Source organism: Sciurus vulgaris, assembly GCF_902686455.1.
Source record: "Sciurus vulgaris genome assembly, chromosome: 17".
Lineage (NCBI taxonomy): Eukaryota > Metazoa > Chordata > Mammalia > Rodentia > Sciuridae > Sciurus > Sciurus vulgaris.
The window spans coordinates 50,467,104-50,485,361 of NC_136478.1; the positions used below are offsets into that span (position 1 = coordinate 50,467,104).

Below are 18,258 nucleotides of genomic sequence, written 5' to 3' on the forward strand. Positions count from 1 at the left end.
GCTGTGAGGGGCTGAACGTGTCCCCCCAGCATTTGCTGTTAGAATCTGATCCCCAACGTGGTGTGTTTGGAGAGGGGGCGGTACTGGGTCAAGGGTGCAGCGTTCAGGAATGGGACTGATGCTTTCATAAGAAGAGGCCAGAGAGCCAGCCACCTGTCTCTCCGCCATGTGAGGATACAGGGGCTCCAGCGTGGAAGAGAGCCCTCACCAGAACCTGACCCTGCTGGCCCTCTGATCTTGGACTTGGAACCTGCTGAACTGTGAGAAATACATGTCTGCTTAATGCACCCAGTTTATGATATTTCGTTACAGCAGCCTGAGCTAAGACAGGGAGGTTTTGTGCAATAGCAAGTGACCTTCAGATCTTAACGGCTTACAGAAGCACAGGTTTGGGGCTGCGGGTGTGGCTCTTGCCTAGCACGCTGGAGGCCCTGGGTTCCAGCATAAGCACCGCAAAAAATAAATAAATAAATAAAACAACCCCTCGCCAAACAAATGACAGCAAATCCCCACAGGTTTCTTGTCATGGCACACCTCCAAGCCACCCGTTCTGCTCCACATTGCTTTTCCCCCAAGGCCAAGGCTAACAGGAGCCTCTATCCGGATCACTGCCAGGCAACCTGTTAGAGGGAAAGAGCAGGGAGACTCGGGCAGAGGTTCCTAAAACGCCTGCTCACATTTTATTGGGTAATACAAGTCACATGACTTGAGCCTGCTGTTGGTGGGGCAGCAAGTAGTATCCCGTCAGGGAGCCACAGTGAATGCTTTGAATGGAGGCTGCTACAGATGTATACCCAGGAGAGTTGGCCTGGTCCCTGGTGTAGCCGTCAGTTTCACCAGCTAGTGACAGCCGGTTTCCCAGTCCTCATTTCCTCAGTTCCCACTGGGGTGTACAAGAAACCCTGGGAAGACTGACATTTCACCTTATAAACCTTTGTTTTATTTAACACCGCCCCCTGTCTTGCTGTTTTGGAACACATCAGAGGATCCCCTCTGTCTTCACAGGTTGCTAGGCTTTGAATGTGGTTTGTCCCCTCCAAAACTCACATTGAAATTTAATTGCTAATGTAATAGTATTGAGAGGTGGAGGGACCTTTAAAAGTGATTAGTTCACAGGGTATCACCCTCAAGAATAGATTAATGTTGCCAGGCATGGTGGGGCATGCCTGTCTGTAATCCCAGCACCTTGGGAGGATGAGGCAGGAGGATTGTGAGTTCAAAGCCAGCCTCAGCAACTTAGCAAGGTCCTGTCTCAAAAAAGGGCTGTGGATGTGGCTCAGTGGTTAAACGTCTGCGTGTTCAATTCTGGTACCAAAAAATAAAACAAAACAAAACAAAACAAAAAAAGGATTCATGTCATTTTCATAGGAGTGAATTATTGGGGGACAGGGTTGGTATAAAGCAAATCTGCCTTATCCTTTTCCTCCTTTACATGTGCTTGCTTCCCCTTCTGCCCTGTTATGATGCAGTCTGTGCCCTCAGCAGAAGTCCAGCAGACACTGGCCTACTCTCCTGGTCTTTCCAGCCTCCAGCACCTGTGAGCCAAGAGGAACTTTCGTGAACTGCCCAGTCTCAGGTGTTCCGTTATAGCAACGAAAATGGACTCAGACATCATGGAACAATGTTTCCTTTTTCACAGGTGGCAGATGGAATAGCGGAGTAAATTTTTGTTATTCTTCAGGAGGTGTGTTGAGATCTGCCCAGGTAAAAAGGTGGGATATTGACAATCTGTTATGATTTAGCCTAACACCAATTTATAGGAAATTCGGAGAACAGGTGTTAAGTACCACCCCAAGATGAACAAAATCCAGACTGTGGGAACTTCATGGGATAAATAAGTGGTTTCTTCAGGAAATAATTAGCTTAGTACTTCAAATTCACTAGAATGATTACAAGTAAAATGGCAGGAACAGGTGTTGGTTAGGATGTGGAAAAACAGGAGCCCTCATATGCTGCTCTTGGGAAAAATGATGAAGCCACTTTGTGAAACAGGCAGTTTCTTAATAAATTAAACAGAGTTACCCTGTGACCTAGCAATTCCACTCCTCCGTATCGCCTCAAGAGAGAAAATATGGTGCCGGGGCCCACGCCCACAATTGCAGTGGCTCCGGAGGCTGAGGCAGGAGGATCACGAGTTTAAAACCAGCCTCAGCAATTTAGTGAGGCCCTGAGTAACTCCATGAGATCCTGTCTCTAAATAAAACACCAAAAAAAGGGCTGGGGATGTGGCTCAGTGGTTAAGCACCCCTTGGTTCAATCCCTGGTATCAAAATAAAAACACAAAAAAAGAGAGAAAATGTGTACCTCCAAAGATTTTCTTGCAAACATTCATAGACATGTTATTCAAAAAAAGCCAGATTGTGGGGCTGGGGTTGTGGCTCAGTGGTAGAGCACTTGCCTAGCACGTGCAGGCACTGGGTTCGATTCTCAGCACCACATAAAAATAAATAAAATAAAGGTCCATGGACAATTAAAAAAATACTGTTAAAAAAAGCCAGAATGTAGGGCTGGGGCTATGGCTCAATGGCAGAGTGCTTGCCTGGCACGGGTGAGGCACTGGGTTTGATCCTCAGCATCACATAAAAATAAATAAATAAAATAACATAAAAATAAATAAAATAAAGGCATTGTGTCCATCTACAACTACCAAAAAAAAAAAAAAAAAAAAAAAAAAAAAAAGCCAGAATGTGGAAACCACCTGAGTGTCCATCAATGGATGATAGTTCATCCAAAGTGTGATCTGTCCACACAGGGAATATTATTTGGCCATAAAAGAAATGAAGTACCGACCCCCAAATGAACCATGAAAACATGGAAGTGGAAGAAGCAAGCCACGTCACAGAATTCCATTTACATGGAACGTCTAGAAGAGGCAGATCTATAGAGCCAGAAGGTCGATTCGTGGCTGCCTGGGTTTGGGTGGGACTGGAGGTTACCTGTAAATGGGCGGGAGGGCTCGTATGATGCACAGGTTCTAAGACAGCACTGGGAGCCAGGTGCAGTGGTGCACACCTGTAATCTCAGATACTCGAGTTTGAGGAAAGAGGATCACAAGTTCAAGGTCAACCTGGGCAACTTAGTGAGACCCTGTCTCAAAAAAAAAAAAAAAAAAAGAGTTTGGGGGATTGGGGTTGTAGCTCAGTGGTAGAACACCCTGGATTCAATCCTCTGTACCAAAAATAAATTAATTAAAAGATAAATAAATTAATTAAAAAACTTATTCTTGAACCTCTAAATCCATTAGCCAAAATACACCTCTCTCTGCTTCATAAGTAGCCGCGTCAGGTATTTCATTACAGTGACACAAGCTGACTAAGGCAGGAGCTTCAGCAGAGGGGACTGGCATGAGCTGCTGGATCACGACTTGCTATGGTTGGAAGTGGTCCACCTCCAAAGATTCATGTGTTCGATGCTTGGGCCCCAATGTGGCGTAAGACTGGGCCATTGGTGAGGGTGGCACATCATGGCAGCCGTGTACAGGATGGAACTGCTAGGGCTGGCTCTATAGCCCGAGTCGTAGAGTGCCTGACTCTTATGCTGGAGGCCCGGGTTCGAGTCCCCAGCCCTCTGGGATTGTGAAAATAACAAACAAAAGAGGATGGAACTGCTCACATCACAAGCCAGGAGGCCGAGAGACTGAGTCGGGTTCCACAGTCCCCTTGGAGGGCACACCTGCAGTGGTCTAGGGACCTCCCACTAGGCTCCACCTCTTGCAGGTTCACACCATCTCCCTACCCAGCCACCCCGGAGGCCAGTCCTTTAACACATGAACTTTTGGAGGACACCCATCCAAACCATAGAAACTTTCATTGGGGATTAAGTTTCCAATTTATGCTACTTTTGGGGGGGGCATGGTCAAACCCAGTTATTAATTTTTGAGGGGTGGATGTGCCAGGGATTGAACTCTGGGGCACTTGACCCCTGAGTCACTCCCTCAGCCCTATTTTGTATTTTTTATTCAGAGACAGGGTCTCACTGAATTGCTTAGCGCCTTGCTTTTGCTGAGGCTGACTTTGAACTTGTGATCCTCTTACCTCACCCTCCTGAGCCGCTGGGATTACCAGTGTGCGCCACTGGGCCCGGTACACCCAGCTATTGTTTTGTGCAGTCTCTGCATTTGTGTTATGTTTAGCAACAAAAAGTTTAAAACACAAGTATGGCTAATTGCCCACCATCTATTGCTATGGATAATGCTGCAAGAACTCAGTGGCAGAAAACACTGAACATTTACTTTTGCTCTAGAGGCTATGGGTTGACTTGGCTTCCGGCGCTCAGGGTGGGCTGATGTGGGCGGGCCTCAGGAATATGTGCCTGGCAAGCGCAGGGGTCAGCTGGGAGCTGGCTGCTCTTCCGGACTCCGCAGGCCCCTCGTCCTCCAGCAGGCTGGTTCTGGTTTGTTCTGGCGGAGGCAGGAGTCCCAGTGGACTCCACCAACATCCTCTCGCCTGTGTCCTATGGGTCAGAGCCAGTCACAAGGCCAGGAGTGGGGAAATGGATTCTGCCTCTTCATGGGAGAAGGTACAGAGTCCCATTTCCAAGGGCCTGGATGGGGAAGGGAAAGGGGAAGGAGTCGGGGAATCGGGGTCATTTTTGCCATCAACACTGGGACCCTCTCCCCCTTTGGAGGGAAAGCCATCTGGGTCCTTGGATACAGATGCCCCTTACTGAGAGCAAAACAAACGACTAAACAAAACTAAACAAAAAATCCTAAACTCCAAAAACCAAGACAGAAGTCAGGGATCTCTCTAAGACAGGTGAAGAATCCAATCCTTGGCAAATCGTAGGAGCAGGACTGGCAATAGCTAGCTGTCTCCTCCACTGTTCCAGGTGGGAATAAAAGGCAAGTGCAAATACTTTGACTTGGCCCTGTTTCTGCCTCTTCCAAAATCTCCTTCCAAATGAGACCGAACAAATCTAAGTCAGAACAAGCAGAAAGGGGTCTGGGGTTGTGGCTCAGTGGTGGAACCCTTGCCTAGCATGTGTGAGGCACTGGGTTCGATCCTCAGCACCACATAAAAGTAAATAAATAAATCAAAGGTATTGTGTCCATCTATGATTAAAATAATTTTTAAAAAAAGAACTAGAAGAAAGGAGGTCATCTTCCCTAATTTGGGGAACATCCTAAGACAGTTAATAATACTCTTAATGCTGTTGGTACCTTTGAAAAAATAAAAAAGCCTATGTGTGTACAGATAGGAGTGCCTGGGCTCAGATCTTGGTTCTATCACTTGCTAGGATGAGCCACTTCACCTCTCTGTGCCTTCATTTCTTCATCTGTAAAATGGGAAGAATAGAATCTGCTTCATAAAGTTGGGGGTATCAACGAACAAGTACAAGGTGTTTTATAACAGAGCCTGGCATATAATAAATGCTCAATGAATGTTAACTCTCAGGGCTGGGGATATAGCTCAGTTAGTAGCATGCTTGCTCTGCAAGCACAAGGTCCTGGGTTCAATCCCCAGCACCCCCAAAAAATGTTCACTCTCAATATTGTGCTATGAGGAAAGACAATCCCACAGGGGGGAAAGAGAAGGGTGGACTTGCCTGGCATCAAACAAAATTAAGTGGCTTTCCTGGTTTTTGAGACCCAGGCCCAAGTTTTAACACAGACAGTCTCTCGGAGGCTGGGTAGTGGGTTATGCCTCTCTTTTTCTCAGAACCCTTCTGTTAATCTGAAGCAAGTCTGACCTAACCATATTGTGCTAGTATCTTGGTTTCCACCATATATCATGGGTCCTAAGATATTATTGTGCAAAATGGGAATTACGCAGGAATTGTCTGTCCTACTGTTCCAACTTCCTGGGAGTGTTAACTAAATAAATTCAAATATTTATATTTGAATTGCATAATTACATATTCTATAAAACATATATTCAAGTAAAAAGATTGTGCATGTGCAGACCTGTGCAAAGTTTGTAAGGAGCGTAAAGGTGTGCGCCTGCGGAGTTCGGGGCCCAAGATCACCCTAAGGATTGGTGACTTGATGGAAGGGTTGACTGGAAGCTGCTACACTCTTGGTCATGGTGCATCACAAAGGAAGGATATGGATTAAAATCAGCCGAGGGAAGAGTGGCAGAGTCCAGGGGAGTTCCTGGTGTGAGTGTCTGGGTGTCTTCTCTGGGGAGTCATTGTTGGCATTGACTTCTCCCCGTGACAGTGAGTGATATGAGCGTGTGTCTTACCAACCACCGGGGTGCCCCTGTGCACCTTTAGGGTCTACAGTTGGTCAAGTAGGTGTGGGTGACAGTCCCAGTGGCTGATCTTAGAGTTTCCAGCACTTCCCAAGGTTGAGGTGACAGTGTGGCCCAAGGACCCCACCATCAGTCACACTGTTAGCACAGGCTACCTAGTATGGCTTAACTACCAGCTCAAGGACACGGTGTTCTCAGAAGGACTTCCAAGGGCTTAGAGATCATTTCCCAGGAGCCAAGGGCAAAGGCCAGACCTCTGTGGGCAAGATTAATTATTTACTGCACAACATATGAGCTTCCCACGACTCCCGGCCTAGGGAGTCCAGGTCCTCAGGTGGCCACTGCTTGGGCTCCAGTCCCTCGCCCCTCTTGCTGCCCGTGCTCCAGCCCTGTGAGGCACTGTCAGCTCCCAGAACAAGCCACGTTTCCCCTCTGCCTCCAGCAAACCCCAGCTTTACCTCGTTAACTCCTGTTCCTGGTCTCTTTCATTAATTCCCCGTTTATTAAGCACCTCCTGTGTACTGGGCCTTGATCTAGGAGTTAGGGACTGAACAAGACACACAGATCCTTACCCTTGACAGTTCTCAGTGATAGAGTCCTTCTCAGAGTGGGGAGGCCACAGGACCCTGGAGCCACCAGCTTGGGTTCGAATCCCAAGTGCATATTCTCAGAGCTCACAGTTGTCACCTTTCCTAGGCGGCCCTGGCTGACTGCTACAGACTGGTCGCATCTCTCTGGGACAGTGCAGGTCCTTAGTACTCTCCCATCCTGGCCCTGACCACCCTGGGCTGCTATTCCCATGGACAGGGAGCCTGGTGAGGACAGGAAGGCAGGGACCGGGGCTTTCCTGATCCCTCCTCTGTCCCAGAATCACCCAGCACAGAACGGTGTACACAATAGGCACTCAATAAACTTATGCTGAACACACGAACGTCAACGGCAGCTGTGGAATGCACTGGGGCGCTCTGTTTCTTACTTTGGCGGTGGCGATGGAAGGGCTGGGAAATACTCGGAATTGCCCCGGGGGAGCTGCAGCCGCGCCACATCCCAGGCCTAGGTCTGTGGAACCTCCGCCCGGGTGGAACGCGGTGTAACAGTGCCTCCCTGTGGGCACCCCTCATTTTAGAACCCTGGTGCGGGGGTGCTCTCCTCGCCCAGGAAGCGGGGCGGGGCGGGACGCAGGACCCGGATTACCCGGGTCCCACCCGGTCCCTATGAACAACCAGGCGGGGACCCCAGCCCCGTCCCCAGCCCGGCCTTCAGCACGGGTCCGGGCTTCCACCCTCACCCCACTCCCGACCCGAACCCCGACTCTGGTCCGGACTTCGATCCCAGCCCGGATGTCGACCCCTGTCCAGACCCGGACCCCGACTCTGGTCCGAACCCCGGCCCCGACCCGGCCCGTGATCCCGGTCCGAACCTCCACGCAGGCCCGGGCCCCGAACCTAGCTCGGACCCAGGCTCCGGTCCGGACTCTGAACCCACCTCCTGTCCGGTTCCCGGCCCCAGCCCCAGCCCCAGCCCCAGCCTGGGTCCCCACCCCGAGTCCGGTGCGGTTCCCGGCTCCTGCTCCGGCTCCAGCTCCAGCTCCAGCTCCAGCTCCAGCTCCAGCACCAGCACCAGCCTGGGTCCCGACCCCGAGTCCGGTCCAGTTCCCGGCCCCGGCTCCAGCTCCAGCCCCAGCCCCAGCCTGGGTCTCCACCCGGACTCCCGTCCGGTTCCCAGCCCCAGCCCCGGTCCCGGCGCCCGCCAGGGTCCAGGCCCCGCCGCCCGCCGCGGTTCCTGCTGAGGAATCCCCCGCGCCCCCAGCCCTGCCTTTGGATCCGCCCGCAGAACCTGCTCGGGAGGCAGCCCCGTCTTCTGCCGAGGCTCCTGCGCCCGCGCCGGGGCCAAAGCACCTCCCGTCGCTCGCCACGCTTGCGGGGCCCGCCCAGGAGCCCTTTCCCGCGCCCACTGCTCTGGCCCCTAACGTGCTGGGACCCACCGTGGGGTCCGCCGCGAAGGCGGGTCTACCGGCCACCGGGCCGACGGATCCCCCCGCTTCTGGACCCGTCCTGCGGACCGGCCCGCTGTCCATCTCCATTTCCACCAACACATTGGCCTCCACCAGCGAGAACCTCCAGACGGGGAACAAGATCCTGATTCGCGTCACCTACTGGTGAGGGCGGCCCCCACTCCCGCCCTGCCCCCCAAGGTCGGGCTGGGCGCGGAGGCTCTGGCGCTGTGGGGACGTGGCGGCGGAGCCCCGCCAGGCCCCGGAGGAGTCGGTGGAACCTGGAAGCCGGACACGCGGCTCCGCCCATCCTCCTGTCCGGGGCGGGTTCGGATTCCCGCTCGGCCTGAGCGTCATTCGTTCACTCATTCTTTGATCCGTTTGTGTGACTTCGGCCTGGGAGCTTCCTTTTGACTCCCCATCGTCGTTCATTTCCAAGAGCTCCGCCGCCCGCGCTGGGCAGACCGTGCTGAGCCCCCGGGCTCGCTCTGCCTCCTCAGCGCGAGGTCTGGCCACGCAGACCCAAGGCCAGGTGCATCCCTGTGGATGGAGGTGCGCTCCCTGGGGAGCACAAGGGGTCAGCGAACTCTAGGACCGAGCGGTCGGGAACAGCTCTTTTCAGGAGGTGGCCCTTGAGCTGACACTTCTCAGAGAGCAGGAGGAGACTGTCAAGTGTAGGGTCCTTAGCGGACGGGTAGTCAAGGTAGCCGGAGCAGCGAGTGGGAAGTCTGGAGGAGGCTGGATGCAGCGCGAAGGCCCGGGCCTCTCTTCAAATTAACAATAATAGGAACAAAAATAATAGTAATGACTTTCCTTGACCGCCCCTGGGACCCAGGGCTGAATGCAGCTGAGACAGACCCTTCCCCTCTGATCCCTGCGCTTTGCTCCGGAGGTCGCTTTGCATCCTTGTCTTTCCCTGTTGCTTCCCGTCTTCTGGTCTCTGCCCAGGTGTCTCTCTCCAGCTCTGCTCTCTCCCAGCTCGCTCTGGCTCTTTCTTTCCTATGGCGAGAGTGTCTCTCCTCTTCCCCAGCTCGACTGGCTCCTTCCTCTCCTGTTCTCTTCTCTCCCCATCTTCTCCTTTCTATCTCTTTCTCTGACTCCATGGGTTCATCAGTTTGTTCATTCAACAACCAATTTCTTAGGTACCTACCATGCCCCAGGCATTGTTTGTACCATCAGGGATTCAGCAGTGAACAAGACCAGGGTCCCTGGCCTGGGGGTGTTGGCATGCTGGGGTGGAGAGGCAGGCAATACACCATAAATAGGACGCATGGTAAATGATCTCATAGATGACAAGGTGACCGGCCCTATGGACAAAAGGCATCTTATCACCGATATGATTGCAGGTTGCAGGGTTTTTTTGTTTTGTTTTGTTTGTATGAGAAATTGAACTCAGGGGTGCTTAATCACTGAGCCACATTCCCAGTCCTGTTTTACAATTTATTTAGCGACAGGGTCTCACTGAGTTGCGTAATGCCTCGCTTTTGCTGAGGCTGGCTTTGAACTGCGATCCTCCGGCCTCAGCCTCCCAAGCTGCTGGAATTACAGGCCTGTGCCACGGTGCCTGATTTGGGGGTTACAGTTTCAGCTGGAGTGGTCAGGAAGGCCTCACTTAGACAGGGACATGAGTAGAGACCTGAAGGAGGGGAGAGGAGCCACATGGTCCCTGGGGGAGGAGCATTCTGCAGAAAGAACCAGCAGTGGGTGCCCCCGGTGGGCAGAATCGCTGGGAGGTCTGTGTGCTGGAAGGGAGAATGAGGTGGGGCACAGTGGGAGGAGGCGAGGCAGATCAGGAGGCAGCTAGCGGGCCATGGGCAGACTGTTCCCCTGACTGAGGAGGCACGTGGAGGTTCTGAGCGAGGGGGACGTGACCCGCTTGGGTGCTCCTGGGCTTGGGCAGTGCTGATACGGCGTTTCCCCTCCTCTCTCTCTGCCCCCTCCTGCTGCCCTTGGCTTCCAGCGGCCTCTGAAGCTACAGTCTTCAGGTGAGTAGTTTGGCCTTGGAGGTGGGGAAAGAGTGGAGCACGAAGATGGGGCGGAGCTCCTTTCCCCTCCTGTGACCCCATAACCCTGTGAGCCTATGATCTCATCTCCTCCCCTCAGTACATCCTACTGAAGAAGAGTCTGGAGCAGCAGTTTCCGAATCTTCTGTATTTTGTAAGTGCGTTGGTGGGCTGGGGAGGGGGGCGTCGGGGCTTCTGACCCTCGGGGGCTTGGAGGGGAGCTCTCGGCCTCTCGCCATCCCCAACGTTCCTTCCCAGGAGGAGGAGAGAGCCACCCAGGCCACAGGGGAGTTTGAAGTGTTTGTGGAAGGGACACTGGTCCATTCCAAGAAGGTGATTCTGAACAAGGGGCTGGATAGGGAGGAGGTGGGCTGGGGCTCTGGGGGACAGGGGACATATCTGAGTCTTTCCTCTCCGTGCCCAGAAAGGTGATGGCTTTGTAGATGCGACCAGGCTGCAGAAAATTGTGAGTGTTATTGATGAAGAGATCAAGAAAAGGTAGCAGGCAATGGTGGAGCTGGAAGTGAGTGAGATCCTGCAGAGGGACTGGAGGGCTGGCTTGGGGTGGCAGGTGAGCAGGGCAGGGCACCGTCTAGGTTCTAGCACTGTCTGACTCGGCTGGTCCTCACTGTCATAGTCACAAGTTATCTAGACCCTTCTCTGAGCCTCAGTTTCCTCATCTGTAAAATGGGATGACTCCTATCAGGTAGTAAATAGTACTTAGTCCCAAGTAGGGCTCGGTGTATATTGAATATACATTTTCCCCCCCAAAACAGGCTATTTTTTGTTACCTTTATTTGTAAAGTTGTGCATGGGAGAATAGTTGGCATTTTATTTTAGTTTTTCCCATTTTTTATTGGTGCATTATAGTTGTACATAATGGTGGGATTCATTGTTATATATTCATACATGTATGCAATGTAGCAATATAATTTGGCCAATATAATTCCCTAGTAGTTCCTGTTTTCATGCCCTTTTCTCTCTCCCTGGTCCCTTTCCTCTACTGATCTCCATAGAAGGCATTTTAGAAAGTGACAAGAGTTATGAAGAAAAAGTAGAAAAAAGGCATGGGGATTGCTGGGAGTTCTTTTATAACTCAGAAGACTCCCCGAGAAGGTGATATTTGAACTCTTGAAAGCAGTGAGGGACTGGACCATGTGGGCATCTGGGGGAAAGTATTCCAGGCAGTGGGAACAGCAAGTACAAAGGCCCTGTAGGAGTGTGCTTGTGAGTTTGAGAAATAGGACTAGAGTGGACACAGTAATCCACGGAAAGCCCTAGACAGTGCCTTACACACAGGAAGCCCTATATAAACACCGTTATTTTAGTGGAGTTATGTGTTACTGTTTTCCCTCTCTTCTTTTCCCATCTCAGGAGCCTCAGCAGGATGATGAGAAGGGCTGAAATGTCAAGTCGGGTCCTCCTCTGATGGTGGCTGGCTGGGGTGGGGTTGGGGAAGGCCGGAGGGAAATACATGCAGAGTCCGCCTCCCTGTGCTCTGGCCTGCGTCCGTGGTCCCTGCGCCCACAGCGGAGGTCTCTGGAAGGACCTGCTGCCTGCTCCCAGCGTCCCGAGTTCTGGCCCCGGTGGGGTTGGGGAAGAGCAGGGCTTGGAATAAAGGCGGCTCGGCGCTGCCGGCAGACTGGGCTCAGCCTCTATGCTGCAGAGGCCAGATTCTCCGTGCCTTGTTTCCCACGGCCTTGTTCAAGATTCGTTTGGAACACCTTCCAGCTCCTGGCGTTTTTAGGATTTGAGATGGAAACAGGGCTTGTGGAGTCTCAGGCCTTGACGCTCCGAATCTCCTGCACTCCAGGACCGCTTTCTAGCCCCGCCTTGGAATTCCAAGTGTTGGGAGGGATCTTAGGAGCTGCGGGGGCGTCCGTGCATTCACTGGACAGTCGTAGGCCCCTGACTGCACTGCGGGCTCGCTGGGCGCCCACCAGGAGGTCCAGTGCACAGGCTTGGGGGGGCAGACCTTGTGGACTTGACCGCCCAGCTGCTGCGTGCCCTCCCCGGGGACACCGCCTCTCAGCTCAGTGTCCTCTTTCATAATGGCTATCATAACCCCAATTCTTGGAATTTGACACTTACATATTAAATTATGCCTGGAAGAGATCAGCCAAGGGCATGACAGAGAATCATAGTCATGTGTCACTTAACAACAGGGACACGTTCTGAGAAATGAATGAGTAGGCAGTTTTGTTTTATGTGGACACCACAGAGTGTGCATGCACACCCAGAGAGATTGCCAGCTGTCCACCCAGGCTGGGGCTACTGCCTGGAGACTACAGGCAGTGGTAACACAATGGTAAGTATCTGTGTATCTAAACGTGTCGAAGGCTAGAAAGAAGCACAGTAAAAACACAGCAAGAAAGTTTTGGAATGGTGCACCTGTCTAGGCACTTACCATGAAGGGAACTTGCAGGGCTGGGAGGGAGGGGGTGAGTAGATGTGAAGGCCTGGGACTCGACTGGACCCTGCTGGACACTTGGGCCACACTAGATTTTTCATTTTTAATTCTTGGCACTGGGGATTTAACCCAGGGGACACTTTACCACTGAGCCACCTCCTAAGCCCTTTTTAGTCTTCATTTTGACTCCCTATGTTACTGAAGGTTGACCTTGAACTTGCCATCCTCCTGCTTCAGCCTCCCAAGTTGCCGGGATCACAGGCGTGCGCCACTGTGCCTGGCGACACTAGATTCGTTTAAACCTTTTCTTTCTTCAATAGTCAGCCTTAGCTTACCGTAACTTTTTAAATTTCTGAACTTTAAAATGTTTTAAACTTCTGTAATGACACTTGTGCTTGTAATCCTCCAACCTCAGCCTCCTGAGTAGCTGGGATTACAGGGTTGTGCCACTGTACTCAGTTGTAATCGTAGGAGATTATATTCTTCTTCTTCTTGTTATTATATTTTACTTTTAAAACGTTTTGCACACACACACACACACACACACACACACACACACACACACACACACACCTAGGTCTGCCCAGAGCCAGGATCATCAGTATCAGTCTTTCACCTCCACATCGGGTCCCCCTGGAAAGTCTTCAGGGCGATGGCAGGCATGGTTCTGTCACCTCCTGTGACAATGCCTGCTTCTGAAATAATGTGAGGGACCTGCCTGAGGTGCTGAGGAGGTTCAGAAGCAGGACTGTCTTGGTTTGCTGGACTTTCTTTTCTGCTTGGGGGCAGATAAGGGGCCATGAACATTCCTGTCCCTTAACGAGCCTTTGGTATTGGGGTCCCTGTTTTGGACTTTTTAAGGCCCTTGTTGAGGTCTGCCCGGCTTCTGCTGAGTCCTTCGGGGTGTTTTCCTTTTCTCGTGCCTCCTCCTCAGCTGTGCGTTCACTGGGTGATTTCTCAGCTCCTTTGTAAGTTCTTGAGGCCACGGAGGGAGCTGAGCAGGTCCCTGAGAATCGGGCTGTACTCCGAGGCAGTGGAGTACAGAAAGCTCCCGTGGCTGTCGCTCCCCAGCTGCTGTTCTGAAGCAAATGCCAGACAACGTGCAGAATTGTGAGGATCAGTCCTTCCCACTTTTGTGCCTGCGGTTTTCCTCAATAAGAGTTAAAAAGACAAACCTAGCTGAAGGCCACAGCCCTTTGGGGCTCCCACGTGTCTGGGCAGGGGTTTCTTCTCCACAAGCTGACCCAGATGAAAGCTGCTACAAAGGGAAAGGCCACTGTGGTGGGAGCGGGGACGTGGGGCACCCAGGTGGAGGGAGGGTGGAGGAGGCGGCCACTGCCAGACCCTGGCCTCACTTCTGTGGGGCCAACAGAGAGGGATGGAATTTCCCATCTTTCCTGGCTACAGTCTGGGCTGCTCTTCCTGGGCTGACCATTGTACCACATCAGGATGGACGGGTTTGGGGGACGAGAGTGGGCTGAGTCTCGGCTTCAGTCTTTTTTTTTTTTTTTTAATTGTTCTTTTAAAAAAATTGTTCTAATTGGCTATACAGGGCAGTAGAATGCATTTTGCCACATTGTACACAAATGGAGCAGAACTTCTCATTCCTCTGGCTGTACACGGTGCCGAGTCCCACCAGCAGCGTGATCATACATGTACATAGGGTAATAAAATGTCTCACTCTACTGTCCTGCCCACCCCCCTTCCCCACCCCTCCCCTCACTCCCCTCTGCACAACCCTAAGTTCCTTCATTCTTCCCGACCCACTCGCTTCTATGGATCAGCATCCACTTAGCAGAGAAAACATTCAGCCTCTGTTTTTTTGGGATTGGCTTATTTCACTTAGCATGATAATCTCCAGTTCCGTCCACTTACCTGCAAATGCCATCATTTCATTTAAAGTTGGGTAATATTCCATTGTGTATATGTACCACATTTTCTTTATCCATTCATCTATTGAAGGGCATCTAGGTTGGTTCCACAGTTTAGTTATTGTGAATTGAGCTGCTATAAACACTCATGTGGTTACATCATTGTAGGATGCTGATTTTAAGTCCTTTGGTCATAAACTGAGGAGTGGAATAGCTGGGTCAAATGGTGGTTCCATTCCAAGTTTTCTGAGGAATCTCCACACTGCTTTCCAAAGTGGTTGCACCAATCTGCAGTCATACTGGCAATGCATGAGTGAACCCCCCCCCCCCCCCCACATCCTCACCAACACTTAATGCAGCTTGTATTTTTGATAATTGCCATTCTGACTGGGTGGAGACGAAATCTTACAGTAGTTTTGATTTGCATTTCTACAATTGCAAGAGATGATGAAAATTTTTTATATGTTTATTGATTGATTATACTTCTTCTGTGAATTGTTTGTTCAGTTCCTTAGCCCATTTATTGATTGGGTTATTTGTTGTTTTGGTGTTAAGTTTTTTGAATTCTTTACAGATTCTGGAGATTGGTGCTCTGAGGTGCGTGTGGCAAAGATTTTCTCCCATTCTGTAGGCTCTCTCTTCACATTAATGTTTCCTTTGCTGAGAAGTTTTTAGATTGAATCCATCCCATTTACTGATTCTTAATTTTATTTCTTGTGTTTTAGGAGTCTCATTAAAGAAGTCAGATCTTAAGCCAACATGAAGATTTGGGCCTGCTTTTTCTTTTATTTGACGCAGTGTCTCTGTTATCGTGCCTAAGTCATTGATCTTTTTGTGCAGGGTGAGAGATAGAGGTTTAATTTCATTTTGTTACATATGGATTTCCAGTTTTCCCAGCACCATTTATCAAATAGGCTATCTTTTCTCCAATGTATGTTTTTGGCACTTTTGTCTAATATGAGATAACCGTATTTATGTGGGTTTGTCTCTGTGTCTTCTCTTTTGTACCATAGTCTGCATGTCTATTTTGGTGCCAATGCCATGCCATTTTTGTTACTCTTGCTCTGTTGTAGAGTTTAAGGCCTGGTAGTGTGAAGCAAATACTAGACAACATGCAGAATTGTGAGGATCAGTCCTTACCACTTTTGTGCTTGTGGTTTTCCTCAATAAGAGTTAAAAAGACAAACCTAGCTGAAGGCCACAGCCCTTTGGGGCTCCCATGTGTCTGGGCTGGGGTTTCTTCTCCACAAGCTGCCTCCTGCTTCACTCTCCACTCTTCTTGCTTTAGCTATTCTGGGTCTCTTAAAACTATCTACAGGAATCTGGTAGCATGCTGAAATACAGTTGGTGCTCAGTAACAAAGCCTTGTTGAATCAGTTTCATTGAATGTCAGGGATTGAGTCTGGGACTCATGCCACGTAGATCAGATCTTCTATCCAGACATGGCAGACTCTTTTCAGGGTTAGGGTTAGATGGACCTCGGGGTTGATCTTCAAGGACAGTGTCCAAGTCTTCAGAATTCTTGTCCCATGGTCACTGCACACTTGCCCCAGTCCATCCTTTGTTCTTGGGATGAACTGTGATTCCTTAAGGGGGTCACAGGAATTATGACCAGGTGTCCTGGGAAATGCCTGAGGAGCAGCCTAAAGCCACCTATTCTTTTTTTAAATATCTTTATCGATTTGTATGTGGTGCTGAGGATCGAACCCAGTGCCTCACCTGTGCTAGGCAAGTGCTCTGCACTGAGCCACGACCCCAGCCCTATTCTTTGGAGTGGACAACTGTCATCTGAAATAAGAGACAAATTGGGACAATACTCACAGGGCAGCAGTCAAGGTGTAGAAGGAAGAACTGAGAATTCTGGAGTTGTCAAACCCAGGTTCTGGAATACACGTTCGGTGACTACATTTTTCTTACTTAGGGTCTCTGGAGATGGGTTTGTCATTTGCCAGTACCAAAGTTCCAATTGATAGAAAATCAGCTAAAAAGATGTTTATCTCACACACATTATACCATGACACACGCCCTGTGGTAGGGAACAGGTGGTGCTTGGTGGGCATGTGGCCAGTGTCAGGAAGATGTGGCAGCGGTGGTGGGGGTAAGGCAGACAGGCATAGGCCTGCCGCTTCAGGGCCCATGCTATAACTCATTGAGGTCCTCAAAAACAACATTCTCAGCTGGGTGTGGTGGACGCATGCCTATAACTTCAGTGGCTCGGTAGGCTGAGCCAGGAGCATCGCAAGTTCAAAGCCAGCCTCAGCAAAAAAGCAAGGCGCTAAGCAACTCAGTGAGAGCCTGTCTCTAAATAAAATACAAAATAGGGCTGGGGATGTGGCTCAGTGGCCAAATGCCACTGTGTTCAATCCCTGGTACCAAAAACAAACAAAAAACCCAATAACATTCTCTACACAGGGTGACTATGTAATTTATTGTCCAAACTTGGATACTTTTGGGAAGGAGGATGTTATATTTCTGCTGACCTGGGCATGCCGGTGGTACTTGCCTACAATCCCAGTGGCTCAGGAGGATGAGGCAGGAGGATCACATGTTCAAAGCCAGCCTCAGCAAAAGTGAGGTGCTAAGCAACTCAGTGAGACCCTGTCTCTAAATAAAATATAAAATAGTGCTGGGGTGTAGCTCAGTGATTGAGTGCCCCTGAGTTCAATCCTCAGTATTAAAAAACAAAACACAAAACCAAACAAAAAACAAAGTCAGCCTCAGCAATTTGTAATTGCTAAGTAATTCAGCAGACTCTGCTCAAAATAAAATACAAAAAGGGCTGGGGATGTCTCAGTGGTCAAGCACCCCTGAGTTCAATCCCTGGTACCAAAAAAAAAAAAAAAAAAAAAAAAAAAAAAAAAAAAACAAAAAACAAAAAACAAAACAAAAAACAAAAAACACTTCTTTTTCTTGCTGGGATAATGGTTATGACTGGGACTCTCTTGATCACGGTGTCTTCACATTCCTCACAATACTCATCTGTTGTGCCCCAAACTAAGTTGGAAAGTCAGTCAGTGATTTATTTTTAGATATGACAAGTATTGAATCTTCTTGGACTAAGAAAACCAATCTACATGTCCTCAGACTTAAGATAGGGGAGGGTTCAACTGTCAGGGTTTGGTAAGACAGGTCTGTAATAGTTTTCTGTTACTGTAACAAATACCTGAGATAAAGAAACTTAAAAAGAGGAAAGGTTTGTTTTTGTTTAGTTTCATAGGGTCTAGTCCAAAGAATCAATTGACCCTATCACTTTGGCAAGGCCTGTAGTGAGCAGTACTCATGGTGGGGAGTATGTGGTCAAGCAACTTCCTCACCTTGTGGTGACTAAGAAGCAGAGAGGAACAGGAAGAGACTGGAGTCCCACAATCCCCCTTGAGGCATGCCCCCAAGGACCGAACTTCCTCCTACCAGGCCCCACCTCTCAAAGACTCCACCAGATCCTAACAGCAGTACCGGCTGGAGATCAAGCCCTTATTTAACATTAAGCCTTTGGGGGACTCTTACTAAACCACAGCAGGACTCAACTCACCGGAGAAGAAACGCTTCTCTCCAACCATATGTTTTTCACAAATGGTAGGTGCTGGCAGCCATGATGCACACAGACACACACCCAGGAACACAGAGATTCAAGGACATGATCACCCAGAAAGCAGACTTACCAATTACCTTCCCAGATCCAGTGAAAGATACAGACTTGGGCAGAAAAGCTAAGCTGGACATGTGGAAATGTATGGAACAACAAAAAGAGACTCATACGGGAGGCACCAGCATTCCCAGAGACCCATGGAGA

General features: G+C 50.1%; 1 protein-coding gene and 1 long non-coding RNA gene across 3 annotated transcripts; one reads left to right on the forward strand and one right to left on the reverse strand.

The window, feature by feature from the left end:
* Window positions 1-944: 944 nt before the first annotated feature.
* LOC306647449 lies at window positions 945-8,296 on the reverse strand. The gene is made up of 3 exons (XR_013760107.1): window positions 8,176-8,296; window positions 7,168-7,295; window positions 945-1,696 (listed from the first exon to the last, which is right to left on the reverse strand). It is a non-coding gene; the product is annotated as an uncharacterized lncRNA (long non-coding RNA).
* SELENOV (selenoprotein V) lies at window positions 7,341-12,476 on the forward strand. 2 transcript variants are annotated; one of them, XM_079116816.1, is made up of 5 exons: window positions 7,341-8,349; window positions 10,145-10,169; window positions 10,288-10,341; window positions 10,446-10,520; window positions 10,612-12,476. In XM_079116816.1, exons 1-5 carry the CDS (start codon window positions 7,406-7,408, stop codon window positions 10,687-10,689), a joined length of 1,176 nt encoding a protein of 391 aa, XP_078972942.1. In that variant the 5' UTR covers window positions 7,341-7,405; the 3' UTR covers window positions 10,690-12,476. The 2 variants fall into 2 exon arrangements, with proteins under 2 accessions (XP_078972942.1, XP_078972943.1); XM_079116817.1 differs by lacking the exon at window positions 10,446-10,520.
* The last annotated feature ends 5,782 nt before the right edge of the window (window positions 12,477-18,258 follow it).